Source organism: Eremomyces bilateralis, assembly GCF_010015585.1.
Source record: "Eremomyces bilateralis CBS 781.70 unplaced genomic scaffold P152scaffold_26, whole genome shotgun sequence".
Classification (NCBI taxonomy): Eukaryota; Fungi; Ascomycota; class Dothideomycetes; order Eremomycetales; family Eremomycetaceae; genus Eremomyces; species Eremomyces bilateralis.
The window spans coordinates 70,813-90,943 of record NW_022985092.1 but is presented as its reverse complement, the minus strand read 5'-3'; the positions used below and the strand labels follow the sequence as shown (position 1 = coordinate 90,943).

The 20,131-nt window shown below is 51.7% G+C and overlaps 8 protein-coding genes across 8 annotated transcripts; 2 read left to right on the top strand and 6 right to left on the bottom strand.

The window, feature by feature from the left end:
* Positions 1 to 46: 46 nt before the first annotated feature.
* P152DRAFT_167170 (uncharacterized protein) lies at positions 47 to 964 on the bottom strand. The gene is made up of 2 exons (XM_033674056.1): positions 898 to 964; positions 47 to 839 (listed from the first exon to the last, which is right to left on the bottom strand). The coding sequence occupies exon 2, from the start codon at positions 768 to 770 to the stop codon at positions 234 to 236; it is 537 nt and encodes a 178-aa protein (XP_033530874.1). The 5' UTR covers positions 771 to 839; positions 898 to 964; the 3' UTR covers positions 47 to 233.
* Positions 965 to 6,121: 5,157 nt separating this feature from the next.
* P152DRAFT_452138 (uncharacterized protein) lies at positions 6,122 to 8,382 on the bottom strand (the record flags this gene model as incomplete). The annotated part of the gene is made up of 3 exons (XM_033678274.1): positions 6,122 to 6,703; positions 6,762 to 8,202; positions 8,264 to 8,382. The coding sequence occupies 3 exons, from the start codon at positions 8,380 to 8,382 to the stop codon at positions 6,122 to 6,124; spliced, it is 2,142 nt and encodes a 713-aa protein (XP_033530873.1).
* A 333-nt stretch (positions 8,383 to 8,715) lies between these two features.
* Positions 8,716 to 9,482, top strand: P152DRAFT_167013 (uncharacterized protein). The gene is made up of 3 exons (XM_033674055.1): positions 8,716 to 8,911; positions 8,969 to 9,105; positions 9,163 to 9,482. The coding sequence occupies exons 1-3, from the start codon at positions 8,809 to 8,811 to the stop codon at positions 9,274 to 9,276; spliced, it is 354 nt and encodes a 117-aa protein (XP_033530872.1). The 5' UTR covers positions 8,716 to 8,808; the 3' UTR covers positions 9,277 to 9,482.
* A 373-nt stretch (positions 9,483 to 9,855) lies between these two features.
* Positions 9,856 to 10,585, top strand: P152DRAFT_461663 (uncharacterized protein). The gene has a single exon (XM_033680174.1). It carries the CDS (start codon positions 9,884 to 9,886, stop codon positions 10,493 to 10,495), a length of 612 nt encoding a protein of 203 aa, XP_033530871.1. The 5' UTR covers positions 9,856 to 9,883; the 3' UTR covers positions 10,496 to 10,585.
* Positions 10,586 to 11,445: 860 nt separating this feature from the next.
* Positions 11,446 to 13,175, bottom strand: P152DRAFT_461662 (uncharacterized protein). Its single transcript, XM_033680173.1, has one exon. It carries the CDS (start codon positions 13,058 to 13,060, stop codon positions 11,576 to 11,578), a length of 1,485 nt encoding a protein of 494 aa, XP_033530870.1. The 5' UTR covers positions 13,061 to 13,175; the 3' UTR covers positions 11,446 to 11,575.
* A 170-nt stretch (positions 13,176 to 13,345) lies between these two features.
* Positions 13,346 to 14,447, bottom strand: P152DRAFT_516846 (uncharacterized protein; the record flags this gene model as incomplete). The annotated part of the gene is made up of 1 exon (XM_033682973.1): positions 13,346 to 14,447. The coding sequence occupies one exon, from the start codon at positions 14,445 to 14,447 to the stop codon at positions 13,632 to 13,634; it is 816 nt and encodes a 271-aa protein (XP_033530869.1). The 3' UTR covers positions 13,346 to 13,631.
* A 755-nt stretch (positions 14,448 to 15,202) lies between these two features.
* On the bottom strand, positions 15,203 to 15,789 carry P152DRAFT_166501 (uncharacterized protein). Its single transcript, XM_033674052.1, has one exon. The coding sequence runs from the start codon at positions 15,683 to 15,685 to the stop codon at positions 15,365 to 15,367; it is 321 nt and encodes a 106-aa protein (XP_033530868.1). The 5' UTR covers positions 15,686 to 15,789; the 3' UTR covers positions 15,203 to 15,364.
* Positions 15,203 to 17,240, bottom strand: P152DRAFT_494816 (uncharacterized protein; the record flags this gene model as incomplete). Its single annotated transcript, XM_033682228.1, has 4 exons — positions 15,203 to 15,761; positions 15,821 to 16,194; positions 16,252 to 17,016; positions 17,118 to 17,240. Coding segments are annotated over 4 exons (1,338 nt in total), but the record flags the coding sequence as incomplete, so codon positions are not given.
* Between the last annotated feature and the right edge of the window lie 2,891 nt (positions 17,241 to 20,131).

Sequence of the window (20,131 nt, the reverse complement as noted above, 5' to 3'; positions counted from 1 at the left end):
GTTATAAGCTAATAGGACGGTTGGCATCATTATCAAACCATGACTTTGACACCGTAGACGGTTTGAGGATCACGAGCATGGAAAAATTGAAGCTGAGGCAATGTTTACTGTGTGGATAGAGTTTTTTATTTTGTATGGTACGGTACTCCTTCAAGGTCTGAGACCTTCTAGATTACAGTTCTCCTCATGCCGTGTCTTCCATGCCGTGCCTTCTCCGTCTCTTCCCAACCTCCTTACCTCCACAATCTCTCCTCTTCCCCAGCAATTAGCATGCCTGCACACTCTGGAGTCTGGACTCGGGGATTCTCCGGAGCACCAAGGAACACATCCAAACCTCCATCGCCTCCGGCCTCCATCACCGGCGCTCTAACTCTCCAACGCCTTCGGGGCCCCCAATATCCCAGGCAAATGCTCCCCAAGCAGCGCAGCAAGGCAGTCGACGTTGCAACGGAAAACCGCCATCCCTGGGTTGCGTCAGTGGAGAAAAGCTCGATGAGCTTAGTGTCCGGGGGATGATTAAGGCCTAGGCGTTCCCCCCTGCGGTGGCGCGTTAGTTCATCTCCCATTGGGCCCTGGGCTGTTGGATCGCAAGTTTCTCGACGCCAACTGGACGCCATGCAGGCTCTGAAATCACGGGGAGGACGCCCAAAGCTTGAGAAAGGCTTTGCGACCGCTAGCCTTTTGCCATTCGCCTTGCCTAGTAGCTTGTAGGTTTCCATGGTGTCGGCCTGTCGCGGACTCCCGAAGTCCCGATATGTATCCTGTGACATTCCCCGCCAAAAGGCGTAAATAGTCTGGCCAACGATCGGCCCTAGCTGTAAGCCGCAGGTTTAAGATTTCTGTTGGTCGGCCCACTCGTCAATTTGAGGGGTTTCTCCCGTGCTTAGCGGCACCTGCCTGGGTTCGTGCCAATTACAGGACGAGCTGGTGAGCATTGGATAAATGAGGAGTTTGGAGGGTTGTGGCATGTTGATGCAGAGATGAGGGATGCGACCATGCGGCTTCGTCATCTAAGGTATTCTCCTCCGCGTCCCGTACCGATACCGTACCGTACCGTCCCATAAGCAGCTCGAGGACTTCCATGGCAAGTTTATCCGGATATGATATTGCGGCGGAAAACCGTCGTTGGAGAATGGAGGCTGGACGGAAATTTTTCGATATCAACGTCAGCATTTAGGCGCTACCGATCCCCAAATTGGAAAAAGCATGTGCAAGTGGGTACTATTTCAACGTCGAGAAAAACTCAGAAAATTGCATCCGTTGATCTTATCCCTTTGAAGGACTCTCCCTGTCTTCGGTCAACGCCGAGCATCCAACCCCCTGTACCGAACAGCGATGGCTCTTGGTTGGTTCATGGGCGGATGGAGCCATGGAAAGGGAACTGGACTTTGAAGCTTTGAAGCCGTGATCGCGAAATTAGCTGGGCTTTCAGCATTCCTAGCAACACCAATCGAACGAGTTTCGAGCAGTCCGACTCGAACCTCGTCCCCATCTCCGCGGTCTTGGCCAACCCAAGTCACCCGTGGCGTGGTTCATCCAAATGTTGTGCGACTCTGCGCGATGCCGTCGCGAAGGAGCATCCGTTGTTTACAGTGTTTCCGGAACTCCCGCGACAGTGTCTCAGACCGCCGCCTACCCTGTGCTGGTCGAGTCTACATAGCAGACATCGTGCTCCCCAAGAGCTGAGGGCTGGAAACAAGGACGAGACATCAGCCGCTGCGGTGCAATTACGAGTCTGGCAAACACTCCTTTGCGTACCGAAGTACAAGCGTACAACAGATGGGATGGTATAATTGATCTGCAATTTCCTAGCTAGCTATGAGAGCCTGGCTGTTACACGATACATTGCTAAATCTACCTGGCTCACAGTATCTCGGGAATAGCCACCAACTTACGGCTCACCATATCCGCTTTAACTTCCGCCGAGTTCATCTTCTTTTCCGCTCATCCTCTTTTTTTTATAAAAAGTCTTTCCGTCCTCAGTTCTCCACTCCACCAATGCGCAATTACGCCCCTTGTACACATACCAAGCTTTCTGGTTCACCGTCCGTTCCGCAAGGTTATGATCCTTGTCGCCACTAGACAACGCCAATTGCTGCACCACAGCGCCGCTGATGAAACCGTAAGGTAGGATTGTCCCGAAGGTCAGTCCGTTACTGGTTGCAGGAAGAATAATACTGGCATGGGGTGGGTTTCTACCACTCTTCCTGGCTTGTCATCGAATGATATTGTATGGCCGCCTAAGCGTGACTTGAGACGACAATATGAGATGCGGGGATCGTGAAAGGCAGGTGGTGTCAGAAGGAAGGGATACTACTGCACGTCACGCTCCTTATTGCGGCTGATCGATCATTCGATTATGCATTGGATGCCATGGTCGTAGTCGCCATGAGGATTGCCTCTGCTAGCGGAATGGGAGCGCAAGATGACAGTGCATGGAAAGCCAAGGTGGTTGGATGGTATTCACGGTGTTTGCCACGTTCCACCTCATCTCGCCTACCTAAACTGGTCAAGAATATTCATGATTACACATAATTCATCAGGTACCTGACTGGTGCGACCGATGTTCTTCGGGCGAATCAAGATCGTTGAAGCAGGAAATATTGTGGTGCGGTAATCCACCTACCAAGAATGTCCACGTGCTTTCAATATGTACGTAGTATTGACAACAAACCAATATTCTACTGCCACCAGGACCGTAACTTCGGATCACACCATAGAAGAACTCTTTCAGTCATCTGGCATCTGAATCTCATCCGCCGCTCGTCGAACTCAACCTAACAACCCAGCCTCCTCGTTTCCAGACCCACGAGGATCTAGCAATTCTTCCGCTCGGTACCACCATGCCATCTACCTATCCATCTCACAATCATGCCAGGGCATCCAGAACCCGTCACCAACACATCCCACACCTCCTGAGCCCTGACTAGTCGTTTCTCGTTACCCAGTCCCACGGTATGACAACCTTCACAGAGGCACGAAACACCGCATTGCCATTCCCCCCAAGCCACAACCTTCTAGCGCAGTTCTGGAACTTCCTAACTCCCGCTCCCGTCCGAACCACAATATCGTCGACTCGTGGTCCATGGATCCCTTTCACAACGACTTGCGGGTCCCAATCACCAAACACCGGGTGAGTGGTGAAGCATCGAGGAACCACTAACCCACGACTATGCGCCCATGTGCGACGCGACCCAGCCGACCAGTACGGCGGTACATGTATCACCACCTATCGGGCACCGTACGTCCGTACCGTACCGTGTCTACATACTTTGGTGGCCGATTATTAAGCGACGACCAACCGTCTGACTACGGACATAACTTGGTAGTTTGCTTCATGTCTTCATCGAATTTCTAGTTAAACAGGGGATTAAACAATCAACATATCTAGGAGTCTAGACCCTCGCGATGTGACTCGGTCCAGCCTGAGGTGCATTCGGCAGTTCCTACGAACGGGATCCAAAACCCTTCGTTGGCACCGGAGATTACTGTTTCGGTATCCGTGCCCCATGGCCGCCCCACAACCTCTGGTTGTGGGTGCTCCCACACCAAAAGTCAAACCCACGCCAAAAGTACAATTTTACTACCATCATCTATATATCAGAACTCAGGATGTAAATCGATAAAAAAACCGAGATCCTCCGTACTAGTAGGTTGATCGAGTACAGGAGATGGTTCCTGCTGGTTTTCCTGTTGTTTTTCCCGCCGCCAGTCCCGCTGTGCCTTCCTAATTGCCGCCTCCCGCTCCTTCTGACCACGCGCTTCAACGTAGCGCTTCGCCTCACTAGCATATAATGATCCGGTCTGGCTAAGTCCTGTTTTAACCTGGCGGCGACTCTTTTTGGTTTGCTGGCGTTGTGTGGCCGAAACGGACCCCTTATACGCCTCGATCTCTTCGACTGCCTTGATCAATGACTCCGTAGCTTGGCGAACGCGACGTTGGTATTTCCGACTAGAAAGTAGGGCCTCAGGCGTATTTATGATCTTCTGTTGTCTCCGGCGTACCGTACGGATGGTATTTGGTGGAGATGCACTCGGTGTTGCCGTAATACTTGACGTTGGTGGCGTGCCATTAAATATCCGAAGCTCCTCTGCCTCTTGGTCAACCTGTTGCCGAAGGGTTGGTAAAATCTGCTCAGGATCCCATGGCCAAAGACCCCTCTCTTTAAAAGCGTGTCGAATCGTACGCGATTTGAAGGCGTTTTGGCGGATTTGGGGCATTTCTGTAAGGAATGAGGCCTTGTCCGCTGCGTCGAATCCCCACCGTGAGATATGCGTATTTGTCTGCCGGAAGTAGTGTTTCAACGCAAGAAACGGCTTCCCATCGAGCGGCTGAAGGAAATGGGTCGTATGCGGGGGAAATGGGAAAAGAATAATATCAACTTTTTCGCAGAATTCAATGAACTCATGGGTAAGATGCGAAGCGTGGTTATCCATTAAGAGCAGTCGTTTCCCCTTCTCAGCCCGGTGTCTTGTATACCGATGGAAATGCTGGATCCAATCGAAGGCAATAAGGTCGTTTGACCACCCAGACTTAGAGATATTGATACAGTAATCGTCTGGAATCTGGCCTTCGTACCATCGTTCAAGATGGTTCTCGCCCTTTAGGATAAAGTAGGGTGGAAGAACAAAACCATCAGCAGCGATACACTCGATATCCGTAACCGATTCGCCTGACTCCGTACTAGGACTGCCTCGTTTTGCCCCCGGTCGGAAACTGACTACTTTTTGGCGCTTCCCTTCACCAAGGCGGAAGCCACTTTCGTCGAAATTATATATATTCCGGGCCTCGATTCCATGTTCTTGAATCTGCTCCTGAAGGAGTTGAAACCAATGCTGTATATGTCCAAGATCCTCAGCACGTAGGCGGTCGTCTTTAACTGGTTTTTGGTCGATAAGCGGAAGGGTATGGCGCTTAATAAACTTGTATTTCCAGTTCTTGCTAACGTGGGGTGGTGGCTGGGTTGTATCGAGCGCGTTTCTTCGGAGCATAGAGTTGGCGCACGCTTCGATTTCTGTAGGCGTAGGAGGCGCTCCCCACTCATCAAGCTGGTGGATCCAAGCTAGGAGAGCCTTTTCTTGTAGCTGATCGAGTTTGGTCGCTTGTACGAACGGAGAACGGTTGGAATAGGATGTTTTCCCTTGAAGGCGACCTCGAAGGACGAACTGGCTGATTTGGAATTCACGCGCTAACGCTGAAACGTTAACCGATTTTCCTGCTTTTTTTTGCTCTGTAGCCTTCTTGAGTGCTTTCTGTATAGTCTCTTCTGGATATTTGACGCGTTTAGGCATGTTTGGTGGTATAGATTTGAAGATGATGGTAAAATTGTACTTTTGGCGTGGGTTTTACTTTTGGTGTGGGAGCACCCACAACCAGAGGTTGTGGGGCGGCCATGGGGCACGGATATCCCGTAACCTGGCTGGGAGTCTGGGACCGATGCTACCGTGAAGCCGACGAGGCCCGGTAGGATCCGATGAAATGTGGGTACAATATCCTGGATTTTTCTTGGGTCGATTTCAGTTCGCCAGGCGTCGTCGTTTCTACTATCGTCTAGATTAGCTTCTTGGAAGGCCAGCCGATTGGATTCGCTAACGTTAGATTTTGGTGCCGAGGATGTTGGTTTTCTCCTTATTGGCTGACGAGTCTAAGTTATGAGAACGCGCTGGAAGCCTGGAGCCCTAGAGAGGGATCTCGGACAGGAAGGCTGGCAAATTGGTCGGTGTGGACGCTGTGAAGAGGTGGTGGAGCATCTCACGTCGAAATGCAACGTCAACCCACATCATGTTTTTCTCCATGCGATGGATGGGTTGGGATTTGGGGCTGGATGGAGTTGGGTGCCTGCTGGCCGCTGGGGTATGCATTTGACCTACTGAATAAGCTAAGCTGGATTGATATCCTATCCTGCTTTTCAGGATGGACTTTAGTCTTTGATCGAGGACGGATAGGTGTGTTCATGTTTCGACTCGTCAATTAATTATTAGGTGTTGGTACTGCGATCACAGAAGGATGGGTATTCCATCATCGAGTCAAACGGAGCTAGCTCAAGGAGCAAGGGAACCAGAAGATGAAGTCCAGCTTTTCCAAAGTTTCCGAGTCATGATATGATTTCATGAACTGGATTCATTTGAGCACCCTATTCTTCTTCTTCACTACCCCATGTTTGTCCTGTTCATGTTTCTGCAAATTGTCCCGACGACCATATTTATTCCCGCACCGCGTGCACACAAACTCCAACTTCTCCTCTTCGCGCGCATGCACCTTCTCCACGTGTCGCTTCAGATTCTTCTTCCTGTTCGATAGCTGTCCCGTCTCCAGTGGGATATATTCGCAGAGCGTGCATTGAAGAGGGGGGGACGGCATGGGGCTGCCCGCAGTCGACTCGCACGGCTGCGTGATGGGCGATGAGTCCAGCTCAGAGCGGTTCCCCGGCGATCCGAATACAGACGTATACAGCGTTTCAGGCGTGCTGTTCGTGCTGTTCGTGCTGTTTCCTGCTGTCTCATCGATCCTCTTCCCGATCATGTTTGCTGGACTAGCAGCAGATACCGAATGTGCCGAAGACTGGGCCCCAAGGACGTCACAGATATCTTGCACGGAATTCCAGATGTTATCTGCCTGGTCAGGGAGAGCTGCCTGACGGGCGCCAAGAGCTTCAAGAATTTTGGCCGCATATAAGTGTGCATCGGTGCCTGGACGGGACGCCTGAGGGTAAAGATTAAATCGACCTGGAATTGATATTTGGGTTGTCGGAGAGACTTACGATAGGAACATTGAGATCCAGATTCTCAATGTCGACATCGGCAGTGCCGAGTTTCCCACATGACGCTTCCATAAGCGTCGCGGGCAATAGAAAAGACAAAAACGTACGCTCAATGTAGTGATGTGGCTCAGTGAAGCTTTGAAGAGGTAGCGAGCGCAAAATATGATCCATCACGGGATGAAACTGAGCGCTGCCCGGATCGGTTGCACTATATTTAAAGCGATATTCGGACATAGTCGAGGATATCCATTCCCACCCACCACGAAATACAGCTGGGAACGAGCGAAATAGTTCGAAGTCTTCCGGCGTTGCGACCCGGATCTCTTCGTGGTCAATGCAAGCCAGCTGATCGACGGCATCTTTCACCTGCTCAATGGATACAACCGCAAACTGCTGAGCTTCGATTCTCAGAAGGTCTCCCCACGGGACGATGTAGTTGGGATACTGCAATTCAAGCATGGTGCGAGTCACAAACATTATGGCAATAAGGCATGCCCATGGAAAGCTTTCTGATAGCGCGATGTGATTTTCGTCGTGAAGAGATCGAAACGAGCGAAATCCAAGCGCCAGCAAGGCATCTCGAGACTGGAGTTCAACCGGCAAGAGGGGCGCAACGATATCCCGGAAACGCTGGTGAACGAGAGTCGCCCGGTCGCAAAGTTGGTGAATTAAGCTACAGCGAATGCAGCAGTCTGGTCCACCTAAGGATTGAAAAAGCGATCCAGTCGTCATTCGCGCTGCAGAAGCAATACGCGATGGCTGCGCTGCAGCTGCCAGAGCAATAGTTGGGATTGCTGGCTGGAGATCCTGGACTATCTCCACTGGGCTGACTGCCTGGTCAGTGGTCTGTGCGAAGGGATGAGAAGCGCCGGGAGCAATGTTTCCATCGAAACCGACGTCTTTCAGAGGCCCAACGTGTGGGGAAATTCCAGCCCCAACGGTGCGGTAGCGAAGCATACCCGGACCCGGCCAGGTGTAGCTTTCTAGAGGCACGCCAGCATCGCCGTCGAGGGCCGACAGAGAGGAACCAAATCGGGAAACAGGATTGGAAATACGTGGGCGATAGATATCCCCGGACACAGGCCCGGTAGGATGAGACGCGCTCACGGAGCCGACAAAGGGTTCTCCTGGAAGCTCATACGGAACTGAATCCGACGGAACTGGATCCGACGAGAGTTCTGATGGCACATCGATGTTCGGAAGATATGGCGGTGGAGGTGCGCCGTCATCTTGACGCTTCCGCTTTTGGGAGGTAGAGAGCTTCTTCATTTTCAAGCTTCTTCTACAGAACCTCTGAAAGGAAGATTCCCGATGGACGGATTGGACCTCTTCACGTTCAACAGCGACACTGTCGCGATAGTTCTGTATGTGTTGTTCACGGGGAGGGCTGGCCTCCCGCTGAAAGCGAGGGTTGCGAGATTCACGGAAACTACAGGTGAACCTACGACATTTAGCCTCTCTATACGATTATCCCACACAACCAAACTAGGACGACGACTTACTTGACTGCCCGAACAACCTCACTTTTCAATAAGCTTCGGCCATTCTCATTAGAAGGGGATGGGTGGGTTTCTTCAATATGACGAGAAGTGGTCGTGCTGAAAATGATGGTGAATGGCATTGTCAAGACGTAGTTGGGAGGCAAGGGACGGTTGTAAGTTATCTGCCGGCGACAATCTCACTCGCAAAGGCAACTGGTCCTTTTAGTCTAAGAGATTTGTTTAGCACACTGCATCGACGGTCCTCCAAATATTCTCGAAGCGCGTTGAAGGACTGTTGGCAATATATCGAGGTGTCGAGGCATCGGCATTACCGTATCCATCGTCGCCCTTCGACCTATGCAGTGTGACGGGCAGGTAAGTCCTCCACTAATTGGCGAATTTTGCCAGGGGATGGCAGAATCCATCATTCTAGTGATTTGGAGGACTTCGTCGCTCCTTATTGGCAAGTCGCCGCGAGCAGGTGCTGCTTTTGGGTAACTGCATTATGAGAGGCCTCAAGCGTTTTCCGGACGGCGAGAGGGCGAGCAGGTCCTCCAGACAGGGGCATGGCGTGCGTAGGTGTCGGCCTCCTTTCCTTCGTCTGGCGATTCCTCCCAGTCCTTCATGGATTGCTGACTGCTTTGATAACGTCAGGCTGGATAAAGAAATGTGAGTGACATGTCTGCGTAAGTTATCAGCGTTTTGTTACGTCTGAATAATTGTTAGATTTCACATACCTTGGTGCCATGGATCCGGCCAATCAGTCGATGGCAGTCTTCTCGCTCATATTTTTGGCTGACTCCACAGATAAATCTGGCCATCCGTCGATATCTGAGGAAACAGCATCATCGGAAACGTGGAAAGTAGTTGCACAGCAATGGGTGATATATACATATATGTTAACTTGCTCACCAGTTTAGAATGTCCCCAAGTATGCCTTGAGAACGCCTACAAGGAGGCAGTGTTTACACTGCCCCATCCCGACTGCTTGTGCAGCCTTGCCAGATCATCTATCTAACTTGAATTGCTGTTGACCTTGAAATATATCAAGATTTACAATTCAATGTTTCGATACAGTTGCAGCGATACGCCCGCTTCGTTACCATATACCGGGTCTGATGACCTGGGCAATCTGGGAAATCTGGTCCATCCGCGGAAAGACGATCAGTATTCATGTCGCTCTCCCGCCTCCCGCCCTGTGGCCGAGAAAAGGCGTCGTTGTCGGTGGCGATACTGTTGTGATGGTAAGTATAAGGCTACGAATGAGGTCGAGTTTGTCAGGGCTATCCCTATCTTCGATGCCCGCTGATTGGCCGAATACTCGATCAACCCTTGCACTCCAGCCTTTTAGTTCTCCCGCCCTTTCGCCCTACTACCCCGAACACAATTGCTTTTGAAAAGTGCCGCACAAAGGGCATAACTGACCATGGAGTGGGAAGCTGGCGCGAGGCTTGCTCCAAATGAACCTCTCCAGGACTAGCAATGGCATGAGGTCACTCTGCGCACCCTTGCAACACTGGCCACTGACCACACCCTACTCATGCCGTGGACGCGCACGCGGCAGTCAGCCATTCACAATTAGACCGAGAAGATCAAGAAGTATTCTATAAATGATCTGCTAAATTAGGACAGGGAGTCGAAATGCAGGTTGTCACCCAACCGATAGCCTTCCCTTCCGGATATTCCTCCGACATCGTTCGTGAGCAACCCAACCCTCCTATTCCCTTAGTTACGTCGAAAGAGATATCAAGCGCTTCTCTACCACCCCCGCGGAGCCTCCATCCCCAGCCTTTCAACTTGGACGTCCGATGCGCCCTTGCTCAGATCTTGCTTTGTGCTCCCGTATTTCCCTGGACCCCCTCTCCTCCTCAACCTTCGGCTGCTCCCCCCCCTGCTGTTGGGCTGAAATGGAGCCAACATTATCGTACGGCATGTCGCGTTGGGTCTCTGCCAACCATCGTCCGAGAGGACTCCCGTCCGTCCCGTCCATCTGCGATTGCGGCTCGTTCGGCCTCGGGGCGGTCCAGGTCCGTTCGACTGGGGTCCATTGAGGTCTGCTGCTCGATTCCTAGGTCAAAGGACCACGTGAGCCTCAAGGGGACACTTTTATTAGCACTGGGAGAAGGCTTCGGTACCCGAGAGCTGGCTCCGTTCCCTTCTCCATCCACAGGATTTGGCATCTGGCTGGGCGAGGCCCTGCCGGTTGGCAAGGCGCGGGGGTGCGATGTAAAGCGCGAGAGTGCGGTATTATGAGGGTAAATCCGCAGAGGTAAATACTGATGATATGTCGTAGGTGCCGATTGCATGTATTGATGCCCGTGTTCTCTGATCGAACAAGTGAAGAGAACCCAAGGTTCACTCGCTTTCCACTGGCGGATCGTGGCATTTTAAACTACGTATGAGCACCACGGAGGACAGCTGGTGAAAGTCCTGGACCCGAGGGTCTCACCCTTTTCGCATTCTCGAGGACTTCGCCAGTTTCATCTTCACGGCCAATTGCGTTTTCTCCGTCTACGACGGGTGCAGCCGCTCTGCTATCCCAGGTGGCGTTAACCACACTATCCTCAGTCAGATCTGCAGAATCAGAATGTACGGACCCTGCGAGAGTGTGTCAACTGGCCAATTGTCATTCCTTGCCCGCGACGTACGTGCTTGGGGCAATTTGACAGCACTTGTTTCGGAACACTATTTGCGGCGGAAATGAAAATCTGCATCGGCATGCTGGTACTGTACAGTGCATAGACATGCGCATCATTGTAGTTCAGATCCTACGGTCAGTTGGCCTGCTATGTAAGTAGCTGGAAGATGTAAAACATGGTGGAAATATATCAGTCATTACTCATTAGCCACGACATTTGGCGATTCAACCATTCTATTGGCTAAGTCCAAGCGACGAGAGCGGCCAATCGGGACCCAGAGAGAGCACAAGCTTGTTGTTGCTGGACGTTTGACGATGCGAGAACTGCTGCACCGTTTCGGCGAACGTAGAACTTGATTCACATCCGGGTTGTGGCGGTCCACTACTCCGCTGTACATGTTGGTATTGAGATGGGAGATTTGAGACGTCCCTGGGATCTGACCGGATTAAGATTTGGCTTGTTTTTGACACGTCGGACTCCACTCCACTCTGCATAGGCGGCACATGTACTATGTACGATGTTCAGCACGACTTGGACGAATGGCCTCTTACGTGACATGATGGATCTCTTCTGGGATCTCACCTGAGAATCGCGTAGAATATATCGACATGCAGTCTATGTACACTATATGCTCGTGTATCACACTTATCTTACAATGCACAATCCTTGCTTCATCGACAACGTCCCCACTAGTTCAGAGAAACGCCCTTGCAAAACTCGCCCGCTTTTCCACCCTCTCTCCAATATCCTGTCGCTCATACACGCCTTGCTTGACGTTCACCTCATCCGCCTTGTCGGCCACCGCATGGTACTTCAGATTCACCCTTCCCTTACTATCCACCTCCGCCGCCTCCACATTCGCCCACATCTTCCCCCCAAACTCATCTGGCTTCATATACATCGATTTGTTCGGCTGCATCGTCCGCGCGTCCCCTTCCTCCTGCACCACGAACCCGCCAATGCCGAGCTTCGCCTTACGGCCGCGCTGTGTGCTCGACGGCGCCAGGATCCGGCCTCGCACCGGCGGCGCGGCAGCGCGCGGGCCCACCAGCGGGTGGTTCGTCATGTGCGCGTTGGTGCGCAGGTAGGAGAGGCCGGCGGAGGGGTGGGTGGAGAGAGGGGGGCTGCTGAGGTTGTAGGAGTCGAACAGGGACGGGCTGTCGTTGAAATCTCGGTCGAGCGGGGGGAGATGGAGGACCTCTTGAAGTAGGGCGGAGAGCTGCGGGTCGGCGAGGAGTAGGCGCCGGAGGGAACGGATGTGGGCGTGGAATTCGATGGCGAGTGCGTCAATGATTGGGGCGGTGGTGATGTCCTTGGGTAGGACGGGTTCGAGGGCGGAGACGAATTTCTCGCGGGACGTGAAATGTCTACCATCCGGTTCCACAGGGTAATGATCCTCCAAGTTAACGGAACTAACGTCGAACAGGGGGTCGTCGGAGTGTGCTTCGACCGCGGCCTTGCGGGCATTGTCCACCCGATCCGTCCACATTTTGTCGACGATGTGTTCGCGGAGCAGCTGTTGGAATCCATCCTTCTTGTATTTCAGCATGTCCTTCACCCATAGATTGAAGTCGCTTGGGGTCATTCCGCCGAGCCATGGGCCTTGATATTTCCACTTCTTTCGAGCCTGCAATGCCTGCAACCCCGTGGACGTATTTGCGGGACCCGATGAATTTCCTCCTTCTTGGCCTGATTCTGTTGATTGTTCGGTTGTATTCTCAATATAGGTATTGTCGTCCTCCTCTTCAAAGGCACTGCGGAAGCTGGGCCGAGCCGCTGACCGCTCCGTCAAAAACCGCGGTGTCCGATTGTACCCCAACATTGGCACACTCATCTGCTGAAATTTTCGCAAGGTCTGGGTATGATCCGTGGCGCCCTGGAAATCCGTGACATGTTCCAATGTATCCATTGCCGTGACTTTGATCTCGGGTGTGCTGCTCACGGTCGTGGACTGCAGCGGCAAGGGTCTCTTAAGGCCCCAGTCTCCACGAGCGCGGGATGATGCCGGCGTAGCTATGGCTTGTATGGTCGGGTAGGGTAGCGTCGCGGTGTCTGATTCTCGCGGAAGGCCCATTGACGTAGTTCGTAACATCGATGGCGCTGGGAGTGGAGGTGGGAGGGAGAAGAGCCTCGAAGAGCGAAGCAGTCGCGCCGTCGGCGACGCCTTTATGTGGGACATATTGGCGATATAGCCTCTTTGGAATCGTCTAACTGCTACCCATCAGCCGCCTGAGGCAGTTATCTTAAACGGGCGACCATCTTGCTTGGAATTGGTTGAACTTGGGGATGTGGATGTCGTCGACGCAAGAGCTTTGAGTCGAATATTGTGAGGAGACGGATATCTCCGGTCTTGGCATAAACATGATAGAGTGTCACGTGCAAGAATAACTGAGGTATCCTGTGCCACCCCTGTGCCTGTCCCGTATTACTGTCGTACGTGTTGAGAACGCTGGCTAGAAAGTTACCAATAACTACGCATTTTATAACCTTGAGATCTACCTATAGACTACCCTCCGTCCAGTGGGATCGGCTTCATCCTACCCGAATACTTCGATTTGTTGCATGATCTAGTACATCATCTCTCATGTCGTCCGTTCCCAGAATTTCAACCCCTACACGCTTGAAGAATGCTCGCTTCGAGCAAAGATCAGAAGTGCAGGGCTAAAATTTCTGATGTGGAAGTCGTATCGGCACGCTAGAATACCGATAAATATAAAACCGACCGACTCCATTTTCGATATCCCGGGGAGTCATACATCGATAGGGATCCCAGTAACATCGTCCTCGGCCACGATCCTCACCTCTCCCTTCCAGTCGTCCGTCTTGAACGGAGCGGACAGGATGCGCAGGTCTACCATCCAGGCGTAGATATGGAGATAGTCAGACAGTATCGATTGAGTAATGCCATTCCCGTATTCTAGCTGGAACGTCTCCCAGGGTACTAGGGTTGCTTGGGTGGACAGCGCATCCGGATCAGTCTTAGTTTCATGTTCAAACGCCGCGGAAAACTGTCCGGTCTTGTCGTCCCATTGCTGGTTAATCTTGGCGGCGTATTGAGTTAGTTGAGAGACATCCCGAAGGTCCAAAGTTACCGGATCTGGCCCGTTCCAAGCGAGCCACGACCATCCAGGATATCCATGCATATATCTCGCTCTGGAGGTGATCCAGCAAAGCGCAACGAGGAAGTCCGGAACATTATATTCGCAAGCGTACAGGTTTCTGGTATCCGCGTCTAGCAAGTCCGAGTGTTTTGGAGACAACGTTTTCAAACAGAATGGACCCAATGATCGGATTTCGGAAGTTGTAAAATAGTTCCACTGGCGTATTGGACATGTTAAAACCTCGAAATGTCTATTGGGATGCGCTTCACCATCCTCGGTCTCGATTCTGATGATTCCAACTGCGCTATCCGTTACAACGGGGACTGTGTTGCTCAGAGTTGAATCAATGAAGAACTCTTCGGGCTCAAACTCAACGAGCTGGTCGGAGTCGATAGTAAAGAGGTAGGAACCTCCAGATCTCGCCCATGGCCTGGACGAACCGGAACCCCTAACCTTCTCGAGCATTATGCAAAATCGTCCTCCGCGATCAGATTCGCAAAGTATGCAAGCCACTAATTCAATTGCTTTGACCTTTTAACGAAGAGGGTCATGCGCAAACCGCGGTTCGAAATTCCTGGGGGTTTGAACTGCTCTTTACTAGGAGTATCTCCAGCTTGTGATGACCAAGTACACTTATATCCGTCTCTTGACGTCCCTAGACTGTTGTAACCTAGTGAGGGATGGGATGGAGACCGAGAACGGAGCAGTATTCTGCAGCTACAGATCAATCGAGGATACATCGATCAAGATCTCCACGTTCCAAATATAACATTCTATCTTCCGTGAAGTCTCCAGAAAAGGCGACCGGTGAGGGTGCGAACAACCCGGTCAAATCGGTAGTCTTCTTCCTTCTTGAATATCTCTTTTTGTAACCTCATGAGAGCCTTTGACCCTTCCCCGTATAGCTTGGGCATGTTTACATCAAAGAGTCCCAGGAGGCAGTACGCGAAATCTTCTTCCCTAGTTGTTTGTCGTTTCGAAGCCCTGGAGTCCGAACAAGTCAAGTCAGAATAAACTCGTAGTGAGTAACTATACACTACGCTGCGATGATGAATCATTTCACCCGCAACAGTTACGGTACCGCCTCTATGTCGAACTGCACACTGCTGCTCATGCTCCTGAGTGGAAGTTGGCGATTGCTTGAGGTTGCCACTGAAATCTAGGCATTAGAGCTACTTCGGGCTACCACTATTTTAAGCAACCCCTCCGAGCCGCAAAGGGTTCCGCTACCAATGGGATGGCTGTGAAGCAGTCCAGGAGCAAACCCGGAAATATCCCAGGAAATTGAAAGGTTGGCAAGCAACCCGGGGGCTTGGCAGGTGCGCAGCAAAGGCTAAAGGCTCGGGCCGGCGGGGCTTCTGACGTGTTTGCCGATCCGTCTATCACTCATTTTCAACGTCTAATACTTCATAGTCAAACACATTGATCGTCGAGTGTGCCGAAAGGTCGGTTGCCCGTCGGGCAGGCGGCAGCGGATCGTCGTTCTCTGAGTACATCGGTAATTCCCCGCCAAACTCTCTCAAATTCCGTCTTTTCGCCGTCCATCTCGACTTGATCCATTGGGAGGCGGCATACCTTTGACGCCGAAGACACTTCCCGGCCGAGGTCGATGTTTGTCCAAGCCGCTCCCCAATCGCATCACCTTTGAACGCTATAATGAGAGAAATTAGAACAATAATCAGCGTAATAGGAACGGCGGTCATCTAGAAGATTGTCTGCGAATTGTCAAGATTCCGAATGTCGGCAGTATTCATCCCGAAAAAGCTGGAAATGAACGACCTATTCGTCGCACGATCAGCATTCATGTCGAAGCATCCCGACGTGGAACGCGCACTTACAGCGGAAGGAACACAATAGTCACTGTAGTGAAGACTAGAATGGCTTTTCCATGCCCTTCTTCGAGAATCTCAATACTTTGGCGGATTTGATTTCGAAGGCGACACATTCTCGCATCCCAGGCTTGTAATTCCTGCAGCCAATTCCAGAGCTCGTCGCCTTCTTTGTTGAGAAGCGCGTTCTCATATTGGAAGCGATGGCTTCGTGTTCTATCGGCAAATGGGAGCCCAATCGTTATTTGGGTCAGCAGCATGGCGAGCTTTTCTAGCGCGATCGACTGTCCCTCGGTCGTTTTCTTCACGGCCTCGAACTCTTCTTGCAGCCTGTTGACATCGAGAAGAAGTTTCTTTCGAGGGCGCTGGTTGACTTCGATGTTCTGTACTGCTTGTCAGCCAGGTGCTGGGATGAAGAAATAGGCACAGGAGCCTTTGACCAGTTTTTCTGCAAACGAACGATACACGTCCATGACATCTTTGTCTTCGTACAACACTTGTGACCGCAAGGTTCGGAAAATGATTCCGATAATAAACTCTGGTCCAACTGATGCTAGGCTTACACTATTTCGATCCGCATCTGTCCGATTCATCAAGACCAAGTCTGTCTCGGCTCCGTCAAGCAAATATCGAATTTCTGCCGCTCGATTGTAGACCTGTGGCCATAGTTCGTTGAGAATTTGGCCCGGGCGTTTCCATAATTTGGGATGCCATTTTCGGTAGCTCCCACGGATATTTTTTAGACATCGTGCTAATTCGGCGACGAATAGAACGTTCCGTTCGAAGGATTGTACGACCTTCGGCGGGAGTTGATAACGGTCCGGTTTCCCCAGATGCGTGTCCGTCACGCCGTCCTGTAAACTCTTGGCTTTGATAAACAACGATTCAAACAGGGTAATGCTGTAGTTCATGAGGGAGACCATCTCTTCTAGTTTCCAGATATTCCGCACATCGGCATCTTCTCGGATCAAGAGATGATGGACGATTCGCTCACTGGTCTTGGAATTCTCCGACCACGCTAGGTCCCTATGTGCGTGACCTAAATGCGTAATCACATCCGATCTGGTCTTATAGACAGTCGCGGCCATGCAGGATTCGCATTTCCAAAGGGGCTTTGTGGATTTCGACCACATGAGTTCGTCCTCTGATTGCGAGAAATCCTTGACGGAGGTCTCCACTACCATCCAGGATCCAGTTCGCGACCTCTGTCCCGCGTTCTTCGCTTGTACACAAATCTCGTACGTACCATATAGAATCTGCTTCATGTTAATCATCGTGATCATCATTTCGGTTGCTAAGGCCTTACCTCGCAAATGCTATCAAATGCACCCCAAACTTTCTGGACAAGCCGGTGATCATGGGCTACTGGAAGGTATAGATTTATGAACTGCCGCTGGAGTACTAGCAGCTGGCGTACGGGGTAAAGGACACCACCGGGGACCGCAGTCTCGTATGCTTTGCTCGTTTTACCAGTTGGTCTGCCCATAGATGACTGACTCGGCCCTCCGAGTTCGGGACTCAGGGGCCTGGACTGCGAAGGGGTCCCATTCTCAGGTTGGTCAACATTTCGAGACGAACCAGCAGACGAAGCCGGTGAAACTCTGGCTAGTTGAGGAGAAAAGTATCTCTGCTCCAAATCCTGTAAGGTTGATTCCTTTGTTCGATTGAAATTGGTGCCGTCCCGATTTTGCGGGTCTCCACAGAGGTTTTCGTAGATGTTGGACAGGATTCTGTGAATGGTTTGGACCATGTCCATCTCCTCTTTCCAGGGATCAGCTGTGGTCTTCTCATTAAACCGCTCTGATTCTGTTGCCCAGCTAAAGAACGGTGGGATGGGCACGCTCTCCAGATCTAGAGAAGCTAATCTGGAGCTGACACGAGAAGTTGGAGGTCTTCTGGGCGTCGCCACACGAGGAGCCCTGATACGAGGAGCTCTGATATTAGTCTCATGTGCGACAGATGGCGCATCTGAACTCACATTCGACCATGGAAGCTGGCCATGATATGAGTGACGCGACTGAAACACAGGACGTTCATAGGAACGCCCCATGTGCCTCCGCGGCTCCACATGCGTCCACGGTTCCATGTCGGTGTCAGATTCCCACAGGTCATTTAGGCCGCTTGTAGACCCAGCCTCCGCGCGTACGTCGTCGAACGGATTCCCTGCCGATGTCTGAGTATCCAGCGAACGAGGGGAGTCCCTTGACACGTGAGACAAGGATTCCTCATCAGCCGATTCGACTGTTGCGTGAATGTTACGCGATATTTTCCTGGTTACTGGGCTGGGAGGAGTCTCCCTGCTGGCTTCTAGTATCCGATTCTCTGTTGAGCTCCTGCTTCCTGGGCTGGAATGTCGTTTGCCAGTGCGCCTTGTACTTTTCCCAGCGGACCGCCGTCCCCTGGGACTTCCTTCGCTATCTTCACTTGGACTAATTTTACGATGTCTCTGGTTGCTCTCGCTGACCGCGGCCTTATCATATTCCCGAAATGCGAACTGCCCTTGGATTTGCTTCCCTTTGTTTCTGGAAGTCGACCTCGGGTAAGGATCGTCCAAATCCGAAATAGAGTGGTCTCCTTCCCTAGTAGGCTCACTTATACTCGCCTCATTCGTGGTTTCAGTCAGTTGAGGCTTCGATCGGTTTTCAGTACTCGGTGAGCCTGGCTCCGACTTCGACCCACTGTCGGCGGAAGAAATGACAATGTTGCCATGAAACAGAACAAAATCCAAACAGATTGGAGGCTTCCTTTGAAGTGCTTCATCCCCCCTCGAACTTGTCGAAGGTCCAACTTTGAAGGGATCGTCACCAACGTCCTGCTCCGGCGATATTGGCGCGGATTGAACAAGACTGACTGCTGCAGGCAGGCCTCTTTCGTTCTCTGATTCTGCCGCATGCTTTCCATCGAGCTGTCCGTCAGCCTCGTTCTGACTGGCTCCTTCCCGGCCAATGTCATGAAAGTGCACCGCCGCACCTTGATCTGCTGCTCGACCTGTCGATAGTGCCGCCGTATCGGATGATGGTCTGTCCTCAAATGGACGATGATCTACGCTATGTCCGCTGGGTATACTAGGAGGAAGGAGAAATAACAGGCGATAGAGATTTTGCATCAACCACGAAATCGTTCCATCTTGTTCCAAATCGAGCCTCTCATTGCGTGGAGTCCCCATCGGAGGCCCCGGAACAGCCATTTTTGAATTAGCCCCAGCCTGGAACGTGCTCGCGCTGTGAGAGTCAGACTTCGGCTCATGGCTTTCGGCCTCTGTGTTTCGGATCGTCTCCATGTATATGCGATTTGCTACCTCCGGGTATAGTTTCGCATGCTGGTCCCATATGTGGTCGCAGATCGCTTGATGCTCTTCTCTGAGCAGGGCAATACGGTAACGGATGTTATACAGTAGATCCGGGGATAGAGGAGGATTCCCCTGATATGCTATATAAATTGCATAGTATGGAATGCCTTTTAGCGTATCCATGGCATGTCGAAGGCTCGGCTCCAGAGCGTCGCGATACCGGTCCGTGATTTCCTTCACGCATTGGAGTGCCACGTCATTCCTGTTCGCATTAGCGATCATTAGCGCGTCAACCCCACGCACTCATACCATTAACGTACTGTACATTATTGAGATTGACACCCTTTCGAGAGGGCCCAAATCGTCGGATCGCATTCTGTTCGGCACGCAGAATGGTGTTCCAGAGCATTTGACTCTCACAGCCCCACGGGCACTCCCAATCTGGAATCTGCGGAGCACTAGGCGATCGGCAAATACAGCAACGCGGCTGTAACCAGGCGCTGCCCATTCTCTGGATCTCACTCGATCTATTTTTCTCCATATGAGGATCTGTTCGTAGATTTGGATTGTGGCCACGGAACTTCTTGTTGCTTGGCCTCCCATGCTTTTCGCCCTCTCCCAGCACGTCACCATCGTTCGGTTGCGAGATTCCATTGTATCGCTGCACTGCCATGTCTCTATTAAACGTCTCTTGTGCCTCATTTCCCTCTTTCCAAGGAAGAAGAAAGATTTCTGGCTCCCTCGATCGATCTACTGACATGGAACTGGCGATGCCCATTACATGGCGGCGAAGGAGTTGCGTGCTCTCGCTCTCCACGTGGGAGATTGACTGCCTCCGCAAGTGTGCATACCGCTGATCTAGGCCAGGTGCCATAGCTGGCACGGTCTCTATCGCAGCTAAAGGGCGCCGTTTGGGGAATAATGGAGGTGTGACGACTTCGTTATGTATTCCCGATATCGGGAGAGGCATTGGTAGCCGAGTAATTTCGTTCTTCGCATCGGTAATGGATTGACGTCGGGCCATGAGACGG